The sequence below is a fragment of the Sinocyclocheilus rhinocerous genome, unplaced genomic scaffold (assembly GCF_001515625.1).
Source record: "Sinocyclocheilus rhinocerous isolate Xijiao unplaced genomic scaffold, SAMN03320098_v1.1 scaffold2064, whole genome shotgun sequence".
In the NCBI taxonomy this organism is placed as follows: Eukaryota; Metazoa; Chordata; class Actinopteri; order Cypriniformes; family Cyprinidae; genus Sinocyclocheilus; species Sinocyclocheilus rhinocerous.
The window spans coordinates 73,256-87,716 of NW_015636554.1; the positions used below are offsets into that span (position 1 = coordinate 73,256).

The 14,461-nt window shown below is 37.3% G+C and overlaps 1 protein-coding gene across 3 annotated transcripts in view; it reads right to left on the reverse strand.

Moving 5' to 3' along the window:
- Positions 1 to 14,461, reverse strand: part of LOC107747916 (rho GTPase-activating protein SYDE2-like) — a 33,213-nt gene that overhangs the window by 6,515 nt on the left and 12,237 nt on the right. For all 3 annotated transcript variants that reach the window (XR_001640851.1, XM_016562526.1, XM_016562525.1), the window contains exons 4-7: positions 6,744 to 7,879; positions 1,617 to 1,743; positions 734 to 915; positions 426 to 657 (exon numbers count right to left, since the gene is read on the reverse strand). Coding sequence is in view for 2 of the 3 variants with exons in the window: in XM_016562526.1 (XP_016418012.1) it covers positions 426 to 657; positions 734 to 915; positions 1,617 to 1,743; positions 6,744 to 7,879 (1,677 nt within the window). In the remaining variant the exon portion in view is untranslated. The remainder of the gene's footprint in view (positions 1 to 425; positions 658 to 733; positions 916 to 1,616; positions 1,744 to 6,743; positions 7,880 to 14,461) is intronic.

Genomic DNA, 14,461 nt, shown 5'->3' on the forward strand with positions numbered 1-14,461 from the left:
ATATATATATATAACAAATAATTGTTCAAATTAAACTAAATTCGATAAGATTATTGTACTGTAAAATAAAAAAAAGATTATATAATTTAAACAACAACAACAACATATTATTATTATCATTGTTATTGTTGTTAAAGAACAACAGTAAAATTACAACACTAATATTCAACACTGTCTTAATTTCTTTGCTTTGTTAAACCATAGCTTTTATTTTGGCAAAAAAAATTTAAATAAAAAAATGCAGGGTGACTTTAAATCTTCTCTTTATTTCCATAATCAATTTATAAATGATTCCCATTACAAATTTGCGAAGAAGCACCATGAAAAAATCCCAACACCTTTCTGCCTCACACCTCCTTTTGTGTTTCACGTGAGAAAGAAAGACTGGTTTGAAACGAAGTGGAACGGGACGGTGTGTGTCTCACCTGGCCAGAGCTGGAGCAGGTAATGAAGGACCTCGATGTGTTTCTTGAAGTGCAGAGCGCTGGCAAGCTCCTCGGAGTCGATGAAGACCCGGTTCCCGTGGCAGGACGCCTCCTGTCTCTGGCTGAGCAGAACCGGCCCGAAACACACTGCCAGGTTCTGACAGGTCATTTTATTCACCTCGTGATGGGACGCCACGCGCTTCAGGTGATCCAGAAGCTTCCGCAGGGTCGCCTGAGCACAAACACACACGTGTGTGAGAGATCAGAAACAGGACAGCAGATGGCTTCCTTCCAGAACGCTCCGGTACCTTCTCAACCTCCGGCAGGAGCTCCAGTGAGCTGACGGCGTGATCCGAGTCGGCCGGGTCGTTCTCGCAGCCGCTGCTTCCCATCTGCAGCGGCCTCTTGGCCATCGAGTCCAGAACAGACTCGTACAGCTGCTTGGTGATGAGAGGATGAGGAAGCTCACGGAGAAAGTCCTTCAGCACGCCTGCAGAGAGATTATTATCAATGTTGAAAACGGTTGTGCTGCACAATATTTTTGTGGAAACTGTGATGCATTTTATTTTTCAGGATTCACAGATGAATAGAAAGTTCAGAAGAACAGCTTTTATTTGAAATAGAAATCTTTACTGTCACTTTTGATCAATTTAATGTGTCCTTGATGAATAAAAGCACAAAAAAACAAAAACAAAACTTACTAAGCCCAAATTTTTTAATTGTCATGCATAATATATCACACAGCTCTAGTCCTCATTACAACACTGACCTCAGTTTTCCCGCTAAATGTTACACTCTGTTCCTTCTGTGTGTGTGTTTGATGTGTGTATGTTTGATGTGTGTGTGTTTGATGTGTGTGTGTGTGTGTGTGTGTCTGTGTGTGTGTGTGTGTGCGCGTGCGTGCGTGTGTGTGTGTGTTTGTTGTGACACTCATAGAGCTGAAAACAAAGAAGCTGCTGGCCTTGTTACTGTGTGTATTTTGCAAGCTTTGTGTTGACCTCTGGTTAATCTCATTCACACAGGCCGTATGACACACACACACACACACACACACACACACACAGGTTCATTCACATTTCATCTTAATACTCCAAAACTAGACTTCAAGTAAAATGGTTTTAGTTCAGTGTGAAATCACAGCAAACGTGTGTGACTGTAGCATGTGTGCATGTAAGCGTTCACATTCAGTACCTGTAATGACGTTAATATCAGGGAAGTTGTTTTCCGAGAGCTCGACGAAGTGACTGTCCCTCTCGAACGCTTCCCGCAGCTCCTTCTTCACCGCAGCCGAACCGCACAGACGATACAGACCCACCACCTGTCAGTCAAACACACAACCGTCATACAACAGCACAAATCTGATCCGTCAACAACACCTAGAACCATCATGCAATGCTGAAATTAAAACCACCACTGTAGTAATTAAGAGGAATCAGCTCTATTTTGTATACAGTTAGTAAATATATATATACACACACACACACATTTAATGATTTAATAATTATTTTAATTTAATTATTAATTTGTGAGTATTATTGAGAAATGTCAGAACACATTTTTATCTGTGTTGCATATTTTTATTAAAATATAATAATACAATAATAATACTCAAAAAATGTGTAAACTAATTAAAATATTAAAGTAATAATAATAATATAATACTCAAATTAATAATTAAATTATTTAATACATTCATTCTTAAAATATTTATTATTATTATTATTAAAATCCTGCAAAATACAGATGGAAATGTTCGATAAGGTCTGACAAAGAGTGAAATGTAAAGCCTGGTTAAAGATAAATGAAAGACATCAAACGGTTTTCTCCCTCCAACTATGTATCAGTACAGTACCAGTACAAGTGCATGTGAGTAAAAGTCTTTAACTTAAGCCTTCTTTTTGTTGCACAAGATGTAAAATTATGACAGCCTGCACGTAGAAGCACATCTCCTTATTATCCAATTCTTAAAAAACATTTCCTGTTGGCTGGTCGGAAAGACTGCAGGTATGGAAAGATCCGGAGTCTCAGCTGGCATGAATCCGGACCAGCTCACACCTGCAATCCAGCTCAACACAGAGTCTGACAAACAACTGCAGTACAAACCTGCACATTCACAACACATTCATTAATTCAAATGACTTCTAGCGCCTGCTGTGGGCGGAGTTAAGAACAGAGAGAGCCAAACAGATTCAGCACTCATTGCAACTGCCTAATGCATACTACACTACATATACTGCATACTATTTTTAAAAATTAAATAAGCATTATGCAATGACAATGCATAACGCATAAATAAACAAATGCACAAAAGCATAAGTGCATAAACACAAACAAATGCACAAATAAATGCATAAAAGCATAAATAAAATGCATAAATAAAAGAATTTAAAAATACAAAAATAAAGGCAAAAATGCATAAATAAATGCAAAAATAAAGAAATGCATAAATAAACAAATGAACAGATGGATAAAAAAATAAATGCATAAATAAAAGCATGAATAAATACAAAAATAAATGCAAAAAATCATAAATAAATGCATACGTGCGTAAATAAATGCAAAATTAAACAAATGCTAAACTAAATGCATAGGCCTAACTGACTAAATAAATATAAATTATGTATGTATTTAATATACAGTATATATTGCACACAATTTAGTACGTAGTAAGCTAGCATTTCATTCCAAACACAGCCTTGCACATTCTGCAATGATTTAGAAGCACAAGCTACAATAAACAGAAGAAATTCCCTACAATGTGAAACAGCACCTTGATTCAGACCAGTGATGTGTGTGTGTGTGTGTGTGTAATTCTAAAAATGTCACCCAGAGGAAATAATAGCTTGACCACAGTCTTGTTAAAAACAGCTGAAGAGTTTCCTGAATCCACTAAAACCTTCCTCTTTTCTTCCCCTAGTAAAGGACACATCCTGGTTCTGGGTTGGTCTTCAATTTTAGCTTCGCCTGTAACTCTGCATGTGACTGCAGATTCAACGCTACCGCTAACGTAACATGCATTAAACCCAAAGAGGAATTTTTTATTTGGGCACAAGCCAAATGGCTAAACATGGACTCAATGCTTGGTTTCCGGAGCTGCTCTTCAGTAGGTCAAACTTTAGAGGTCACAGGCTGATTCATAAAATAACCGTTCGAAATGAACCTCATAACTCAAAACTCCGAGGCACAGAAAGTATATTTTAAAGTTATGAATTCAAAAGAACAGTTCACCCAAAAATTTATTGTGTAATCTTGAAAATATAAATTGCAATTTTGTTGTATGGAAAAGAGAATACTCTGCATATAAGAACAAAAATTCAGAGAAAAAAAAGAGACAAAATGTTCATTTTGTAGGTGAACTATTCCTTTAAATAGGCAGGAAGGGCTGTGGAAAAACCCTCACGGCACACAGCTAATCATTTACCCGCACAGGTTGGTGGTTTTCCCCTGCCCATAGTTCACAAGAAACATTCCTTTAGCATACGTGACCTGTGCATGTTGTGCGCCTGAAGCCCCGAAGAGTGGCTTTCTTAAGACAAACTATACTGAGTTCAGGCTTTAGTAAAGAACTGTGAGCAGCTAAGCTCTGATATTAAACCAAGTTCACTTATTTCAAGAACAATTGGTTGAACTGAATATTTTTTGAATATTTACTGTGAAATTCCACAGTACATACTGCAGTATACAGTCCATAATTACTGTCTTAAACAGCAGACTATTAAACTAAACACTTAAACTATGTTGCTGTCACATGACCAAGCATATTTACATTGGCAAGAAACATCTAATTATCATCTCAGAAATAAATGCAATAATTGCACATTTATGCATCTCTGGTATCAGGAATACCACAGACTAGAGCTTCTGAAAAATGTCAGTTTTAGTAGTGTAGTGTAGTTTGTTTGGAGGTTAATAGCACTTACATACTGCACAGTATGTAGTGTATGCTTAAAAAATGAAGAAACCATTGTATTCAGTAGTATGAAGTATGCAATAATCATTATTTTGAAATAGTATGCTGCACTTGTCACTATTTATGCATAAATATACAAATGCATAAACAAATGCATAAATAAATGCATGAATAAATACATAAAAACAAGGAATAAGCTTGAAAATAGTATTCAATAGTATTAAGTATGCAATAATCATCGGTTTAAACTTGTATGCTGCACTTGTCACTATTTATGCATAAACAAATGCAAAAATACACAAATGCATAAATAAATGCATAATGCATAAATAAATAGATAGATAAATCCATACATATATAATTGCATAATAAAACAAATGCATGCATAAATAAAATAAAAACAAGGAAAAAGTTTAAAAAGTATGCAATAATCAGTATGCTGCACTTGTTACTTGACCTCACTACATTGCATGAATCCTTGAACCATCTTGTTGGGTTTGGCAATCAATGTAGTTGTTTGTTCCGAGGCTCACAACTCCTAAATATGAAAAACTGCACAGTTTTTAATGCATACTGCATACTAACTTAAAATAGGATCTGAAACACTATACAGTGTGCAACAAACATTTGTAGTATGTTACACTGTTGTCACACGACCTTGCTAGGTTGCATCATCTCAAAAAAGTGATGATTGGGAGTAGCACAAGAATAAGTAAAACCATGCTAAATTTAATATACAGATATATGGGCTTTAGCTGCAGATTTAGCATTCGGAGGCTGACAAAGCTCCACAAAGGGGTCAGCTGTGGTAAAAACACCCTCATGATCCCAGCAGAACTTTAAAGCTTTCCCAAAGGACCTACAAGAATTTTTACACCGATATGGGCTGAAAGTCTCTCTCAGCTGATCTAGAATCAGATTTTCCATGTGTGAGTATTGAGCTGCAGGGGCAAATCTGATCTGAGAACAGCAGTCGGAGTTGTTTTGTGGGTTGACGGCAGACACACTTAGCATTAAACTCTGGGTGACACTGTAACAGAGACAGATTGTGTGTGTGTATAACAGGGATGAATGGCCAGGACTTTGGCAATATGCCTGTGCACACAAACCACCGAGAGGCCTTGCTAAGCTTGTTTGTGTGAGTGTGTAATGTTCATGGACAAGGACTTTAGAACGGTTGGCGAGATCACTTTAACCGAAGCCTAACAAATGACAGAAGAGACCCATGGGCTACAATCACATTCCAAGCTTTAGTGCTCAGTTTTCCGGCTGTTCACATTATTTTGTAAATGTGGCCAATATCAGATTCAAGTGTAAACTGGTAACGGTCCTGAAATTACCCACATGCGCAAAAGAACAACAAAGGCGGCATGCAGCAGGCTGTCATACGGAAGTAAACATGGAGGCACTGAAGTCAGCATTTACACATTTATTTATAAGGTGATGTGCCATGGAAGCCAGACGAGGATAAGGGGAAAGAGAGCAAAGCTAGTCTTGTACAGTTTTTCCTCTAGTTTTGCTTGGAGAGAGCCGTCACCGTAATACTTAGGCGAACCTCACTGTCCCTGCACTGACTACCTCCGCAGCTGTCTTCCATATTAACCAAGTGACCAAAGAACTTCTGGTATGTAAAATCTTTGGAATGACTCCCGTCATCCAGAGTGACGTAAAAAGCAGCATGAACCGATATGACTGTTCAGACTGAGGTCACACTGCAAAACATTGGACTTAGGATGACATATGGAAGTGGCCCAAACCAGAATTGGAAAGATCAGATTCCACGTGGTTTGTGCTGTTCACACTTCTCGTACACGAGTATAAATTGTATTTGGGCCACTTTTAGGCCTGCAGTCTGAACGTAGCCATGGAGATACACTTCAAGGCAAAATACGTAATTTCTGGGCAACTAGTGGGACCAATTACAACTGCAAATTACCAAGCAAGTTTCCCCAAACATTCCTACTGCTCTTTCTGACCCATCATTGGTAGTCACATGCCAAACTCTTCGAAGACTCTTTTGAAGGTACCACAGTGAGACACTCTTCAGAAAGTAAATGTCTCAAATTCTTCTAGGACTCTTTTGAAGGTACCACAGTGAGACACTCTTCAGAAAGTAAATGTCTCAAATTCTTCTAGGACTCTTTTGAAGGTACCACAGTGTGACACTCTTTAGAAAGTCAACTTCTCAAACTCTTCTACAACCCTTTTAAAGGTGCCACAGTGTGACGTTCTTTTAAAAGTCAACATACCAATGGCTTACTTCTAGTTGCAGATTAAACATGAATAGAAGTACTTTGTTAAGTACTTTGACAGCAAAAGAATTACACACACTTCCCCTTTAAATTGGATATTTGGTTTGGAACTGCATGCAGGGTAAAGAACCATAAAGATCCGCTCCACTTACTCACCTGACAACCCCGCCTCTCGATCTCAGAGATGCATTTCTCGATGAGCAATGGAACCATTAATCCTGAAGCTTCCCGTTCCACCACGCGCCGAGCCTCTAGGCCAAACACCTGCATTTCATGATCCCCCTCTGGGCCATCAAGAGAGTTTTGCCTCTGCTCCATGAGGCTCAGCTTCACGTAGATCATTCCACGTGGTTCCAAGCGGACCGCAAGCTGGTGCGTCTTACTCACACGAAACAAGGTCGGAAGAACCACAGTTCCATGGCAGCACACTCGATTCCTTCGCGGAATTGACTCCCAACTGAAGACGACAAGTTTGAGGTGCTGAGCGTTCTCCAGCTCAATGTTGAAGGTGTGGTCCATATCCAGGAAGGCTGTCCGACAGGTCAGCAAGGCCGTGCGAGCTTTGTTTACAGAGTCCACCTGGATGGCGCAGTAGACGTCGCGAGAATCAACCCGCGGTGGCTTTAGGTCCTCTGCGCCATAGAAGTGCAGACTCATTAGTCCAGAGATGTACGTTAGGCACTTTGGCTGCTCAGAGAAACTGTACGAACGGAAGGCATCGATATCCAGCTCCGTGCCAGGGAGCTTCGGACTTCCGCCATTCCCATTGGGATCCCTGTCTCGGGCTTTACCGTTCTTTCTGTCCGAGTTTCCGTGCTTTCCTGACTTGGCTACAAGTTCGGGTGAGTCTCCATCACTTAGGTAACCTCCCTTACTGGCCGATTTGGGAACGCCACTGGTGTTGCTCCTTTTCTTATCAAAGTTGTGCTGCGAAGAAACACTGCTGTCCAGATGGTATCGCCAAATCACATTACCACTCGCCATTGCAGTCGTCACACCCGCCGGGGACAGTCTGGGCCGGGACTGGCCCAACTCTGCCATCCCATTGGCTCTAGGTGAGTGGGCCCTGGTTTCTGATTGGCCATTGCTGATGGCCACAGTGCTAGATGGGGTCCCTTTAACACTAAGCTTCCGACTCAGATCAGGCAGTTTCTTCATCTTCATGGACAGTTTTCGGACAGTCCGTGGTGACTTGATTTTATCAGGAAAAGACCAGTTGATAGCAGTGCTCCTTTTAGCTAGATTGGGACTAGAAGAGGGAGAAAGTCCACCAGTGGATTGCTCTGAAGGATCTGTGGAATGAAAGAGGAGAGTTTAATTAGCACATTGCCCAAGTCATTGATCATAGCGGACCCTCAGATGAACTCAATACCATTTGTGGGAATATGTTTTAAGTGAATCTTATACCACAAGATGAACAAATTCCTTATTCTGATGATCTTATAGACGCTTCAAGGTTTCAAGCAAAATTCTTTCCAAAACAGCAACAGTGATTTGGAATATTCAAAGCAAGATACTTTATTGGTAGAAGCTGTACAAACAAGAGTGCTTTAAGGACTTTAAAAATGTCACAATATATAGACATGTACAATGGAAATAAGCAGAATAAATGACTCCCATCCAAAATCAACGCATGTCCAAGGTGTAACAGTTAAAAACTTCTTACATCTTCAGTTCTTCAAAAAACATGTCATCAGTTATTCCTTTACCTAACCAAAACCCTTGTTGTGTGCTCGAAACAACCCCAATAATTGGACAATTTGACTCATTACCCATAATTCTTTACTATCCCTCCTGGCCTGTTCGCTCCTGTTAAGTCCACAGGATTCCCCTTTGCTCTACGCACATACACGCCATAATAATTATATATATCCCAAAAAGTCCCTTTCCAGTTCAGTCACACACATCAAAAACACAGAACATCTGTGGAACATTCCAGTGCGGAGCGATAAACCAGACTTTCGCTGTGGTTAAATTGCTCTATCAGCCTCAGCATAATTTGCTCTTGCTCTCTCGATTAGTAGATTCCTTTTACGAGGGACTTCTGGACCTGGGATGCAGTTATCGCCGCAGCGTGTTACCGCAGTCCATATGCAGTGGCTGACAAATCAGATTTCTTGAACATGCAACCCAGATCTGTCTCCTTCCTCTACCTCGTCCTCTCTTTCTCTCTGATCACATGGCACGTTCGTCTGCTTTACTACAACAGCGGCTCTGTTGCCACAGTTCAGGGCCTCCTTCAACACCCGCCGTTTGATCTGGTACTCACCCGCCAAGATAAAACAAAGACCCAATTCTGTTAAAGAGAGAGAGACATGCCAGCGTGAAGAGACCAAAAAAGAGGGAGGCAAGGAAAAAGAGAAAGACTGTTTTGAGAGAGACTGAGGTGGAGGAGACGGGACAGAGGTTCACACTTTGGGGTTGCAAGTGTGTGTGTCTTTTTAAAACGACAGTCCACACAAATATGAAGATTTTGTCATAATTTCTCGATCTTGTGTTTTGGAATAGGTCAGAATTAAACCTCTATAAATTCTGTCAGACTAAACTGGGTTAGAAAGACCCACTGAGTCCATTTGCACAATTTGAATGCTTAACTAGACAACTTACATTTATCTAGTTTGTTGTTTATCAGTGCATGTTATTCTGAAGAAAATTGTTTTTCAAAATGTTTTTTTTTTCTGCCTCTGAAATGACATTCCGTTCTGCTGATGTCACAAAGGCCATGTGGGAGGAGAACAATAATGCCAACCAATAATATCAGTCTGCTTTTCACAATCCAATCACACGGCACCAATTACTTACATAAAAGTAAATATAAAAATAATCCATACAAACTGATTGCAAGTGTGAATGAGATTTAAAGCTAATTTGATTTGAGGTGGATCGGAATTTTTTACTAAATATCTGTGTTTCACAGAGGCTGATCTATGACTAATCATATTTTAATCTTGATCATGATTTCTGCTTCTCTCAAATAATTGTAAGTATAATTGCCTGTGATTGGCTCACTTTTTTCTTCATTTGACATTTTACCATTTTCTAAGATTTTACCAGTTTCACAACATAAAGAGAGTGTTAATATTTATCATTTAAATATAATACATGCATATGAGTGGACATTCTGTTGATTTGTGATTATGAAAATGTTCAATAATTCTATTCTATTCTAATTCTAATGAAATGTAAAAAAGAACAATCGTGATTATAATGAGCAAAATAATCATGATCAGTTATCCATTATCCATTATCACACTTTTACACGGTTAAAAGTTGTAAATAAAATTACAGTACATTTTACAAGAAAATATTTCACGTTTAAAAATGTCATGTTTAATTCAATGTGTTATTTGCTGCAATTATTTGTTACATTTACTGCAATTTATTAGTGAAAATGGTTTCAAATGTATTTTTTTTTGTCAGTGTAGCTAATTTAACAGTATACATCCATACATGCAAGTGAAAACCTACAGATGTAAATATGCGACCCCTCACACACACACACACACAGGTTTGTTTTTATGGTCTATGGGGACTCTCCATAGGCGTAATGGTTTTTATACTGTACAAACCCCCCTCACACACACACACACACAGGTTTGTTTTTATGGTTTATGGGGACTCTCCATAGGCGTAATGGTTTTTATACTGTACAAACTGTATTTTCTATTGCCCTACACCAACCCTACCCCTAAACCTACCCCTCACAGGAAACTTTCTGCATTTTTAGATTTTCAAAAAAACTCATTCTGAATTATTTATAAGCCTTTTGAATTACGGGGACACTGAAAATGTCCTCATAAATCACCTTCTCGTTGTAATACCTATGTCATACCCATGTTATTATACAAATTTGTGTCCTCATAAACCACATAAACATGCACACACACACACACACAGAGTCTCAGGGGCCCAGATAAGGAGGCAAGGGTGCATTCCAAAACACACACCCCTGTTCTCGTCCACTCAGGAAACAGCATCTCTAATCAAAACACTAGATTTATTTAAAGAGTTTATATCCTGAAAATCTAATTTCTATTGACATACTGTAACCTTTTTGTATATGCATTGTGTATATGAATGGGTTAATAATGCTCACTCACTGACTGTGTGTGCATTTACTTTACATTTTTGATTGTGACAGGTGGTGAGTGGGTCGATCTGGTCACCAGTCACACTAATTATAGAGTGTCAGAAGACATTTTACAGCCTTAAATCTGACACACACACACACACACACACAAGTGTGAATTTGAATTGAACTGCTCACACCCCGCAGGATGTTGAAATGGAATTTGAATAGTAATGACAGGAAGAGGAATTTACTGAATTACAATTGAATGAAATTCAAACAGAGTCACACAATAGAGGGCTGCCATTTGCCCAACACAAGCTCCAAAATGTAAATGATTAATCATTAATTTGTAAGGCGTTACTCCCTAAATAGGAATGTAGAATATATTTTTATTATATTTCTGTAAAATAAGTTTAATACTTTTTTGACAGCTATCAAAACATTGTTTTCAGATAATTTTACAAAACACACACACACACACACACAGACACACAGACACACACAGACACACACACACACACACACACAGACACACAGACACACACACACACACAGACAAACAGACACACACGCAACACTCACAAGGTCAGGGTGAACTGCTGCCTTTCGCAACGCCACACTCAGATCCGGTTACCTGCCACCCATGGGATTGTGGGTAATATTATCGTCTCCATGTCATCACTATGACATGTAAAAGCCGTGCGAGCGCTCAGACGTCTCTGTTTGTGTCGCTCGTGTTTCGGAGGGGTGTTGGGACGGGAGCTAAAGTCAACAGCACAGGAGGAAAGATCCGGAATGGAACACAGCACAGCATTCAGAACAGAGCCTAAAACACACACACACACACACTCACACGCACGCACACACACACGCGCACACACACGCACAAACACACACACACTCTCACACTCTCACTCACACTCACGCACACACGAGCACGCTTCTCACACAAACGTGGCAGAAGCTGAACCAGTGCACTGAAGAACTTCACATCAACACTGAAGAGTCACAAAATGACCTTTAAAAGACAAACAACCATTTCGCTTTTGTAAAGTAACAGTTTCAAGTGAAACAAAATATTTGACCAAAAAAAACATTGATTTTATCCAAAAAGTGGACTTTATGTTCCGGGACAGATCCAGACCTGGACTGTGTTCAGAAATCAAAATAGCACACTAACATACTGCCTGTGCTATTTCCACAGTGTGCATCGAATACCTGCATGAGCTACTACATTTGCTAAAGTGTGCATTATACAACAAACCACACAATGCAGTGCACTTGATTTCACATATCATGTGACCAGTGTTATTTGAATATTATTCATATACTATTATAGTTTTTATGCATATTTTGAATAAATATTTTTTTATTTTATACTTTTTTTTTAGTACCTTTTAATGTGCTTTTGTCATTTTTATTAGTTTGTTCATTTTAAATACTACTATTTAGTTTTTTTATTTTAATTTTAGTTTATCTTGATTTGTGCTTTTATCATTTTTATTAGTTTGTTCATTTTAAATACTACTATTTCGTTTTTTTATTTTAATTTTAGTTTATCTTGATTTGTGCTTTTATCATTTTTATTAGTTCTTTTTTATTTTATTTTAAATAATACTATTAAGGTTTAATTTATTTTTTATTACAGTTTTAGTTTTAGTTCCATTTAGTATTTAATTTTATTTTATTCCCAGTTAGTAATTTTCATAAATATAAAAATAAAATAAAAAATAGAAACGTTGCCTTCACAACTAACAGTAATAAGTTTGTTTTTCATCTACAATTTATATTTTATTTTATTGTAACTTTATTTTTAAATGCGCAAATTTTTAAAAATGATTTATTATAGTTTTTATCCATCTTTTTAACTAGCTTTTAATTTTATACTTTCAGTTTTGTGCTGTTATCAATTTTATTTGTTTTTGTTTATTTTACTTGTTTATATCACTATTTAGGTTTATTTCTGCTCTAATTTGAGCTTTTATTTATTTTATAATACATTTCAGTACTCCAACTTAAACTAAACTTTATTTAAGATTTATTTCAATTCGCAAAATGTTTTATTATTTTTAGTTTTAGTTAACATTAATAACCCTGCATGCGACAACATTTTTCTGTACTACTGTTTGCAAGTGAAATGCAATTGGTTTCACACGCTATTTTTAAAACACATTAAAGCACAAACGTGAGATTAAGCAGCAGGTTGATTTTTACACTCAAAAAGCTCAAATACGTCACAAAATCTAACAAACAGACAAAAAGTCACTTCATATAACAGAGCAGAAATTCGCCCTCTCAGATCCAACCAGACGCTAATTACAGGTTTAACATTATCAGCGTAATGAATGTGACCACATCACACGAGCGCTGGTCAAACAAACAGAGCCGACGCTAACAGACATTAACTCAAAGATGTGTTTGTAGCTAGTATTTCAGCTCAAGGGAAGCGTTATGCTGACAGCTTCACTAGTTCGCTGACAGGAGTCTTTAATAGACATGACTGCATTAGTGAATAATGCCACACATTCATACGATGCTAAACATAGAGCTGCGAGAGCCCTGAGAGCCAGAGATGATATGTGACCCTGGAGCACAAAACCAGTCATAAGGGTCCATTTTTCGAAATTGAGATGTATGCATCATCTGAAAGCTGAATAAATAGCTTTCCATTGATGTAAGGTTTGTTAGGATAGAACAATATTTGGCTGAGATACAACTATTTGAAAATCTGGAATCTGAGGGTGCAAAAAAATCTAAATATTGAGAAAATCTCCTTTAAAATTGTCCAAATTACGTTCTTAGCAATGCATATTACTAATCAAAAATTAGGTTTTGATATATTTACAGTAGGAAATTTACAAAATATCTTCATGGAACATGATCTTTACTTAATATCCTAATGATTTTTGGCATAAAAGAAAAATCTATAATTTTGACCCATACAATGTATTGTTGGCTATTGCTACAAATATACCCCAGCGACTTAAAACTGCTTTTGTGCTGCAGGCTCACATATGATACAAGCCAGAAAACCTGTGCAACGTTCCTTTAGCCTAGAGCTGCATGAACCGAAAACCATGATATGGCTTAGTGTGATTATTGATAAATAAATGCGCTGTGTGTTTAAGAGTGAAGCGCGGCACTGTGTTCATTGACACGCGAGCAGCTCATGATCCGGTGTTTTCAGTATCTTTGTTCACAGTAAATTCTGCTTCATGTGAACTCATCTCTGTTTCTGAGTTTGGGAGGCTCATAACCTGCATCTGAAAACACAACATGCGCCAAACATGTTCACAAACTTGTAATAAGAAGTGCTTATAAACCTTTTATTAAGCTTTAAGGGCTGCCTGTGGTTTTCCAGCAAAATAAAAGCGGTTTAACCTTTGAAAATTAGGAAATTAATACCATGGACATTAATATTCCAATTTTACTGTTGCTCTGTAAAAAAATATTTAAAATAAAATAATAATAATTGTTATTATTATTCCATTTTTTCTTCACACGTCTCATTTTGTTTAATATTTTTTGTAACAAACATAAAATAACATTAATTATTATTACTAATATTATCATTATTATAGCGTTTTTTATATATACCGGTAATCACATATTTTGGGGCCAAACTGTGCAGACTTACAAACAAGCAAAAACTGTACAAAATGTTTATTTTTTTATTTTAATATTTTATTTTACAAGAAAATTCAAAATTCAAAATTTCACATTTAACATATAAAATTATTATTATAATTTTTATTACTATTATTATTATCATTATTATATATATTTTTTATTATTTTATAGT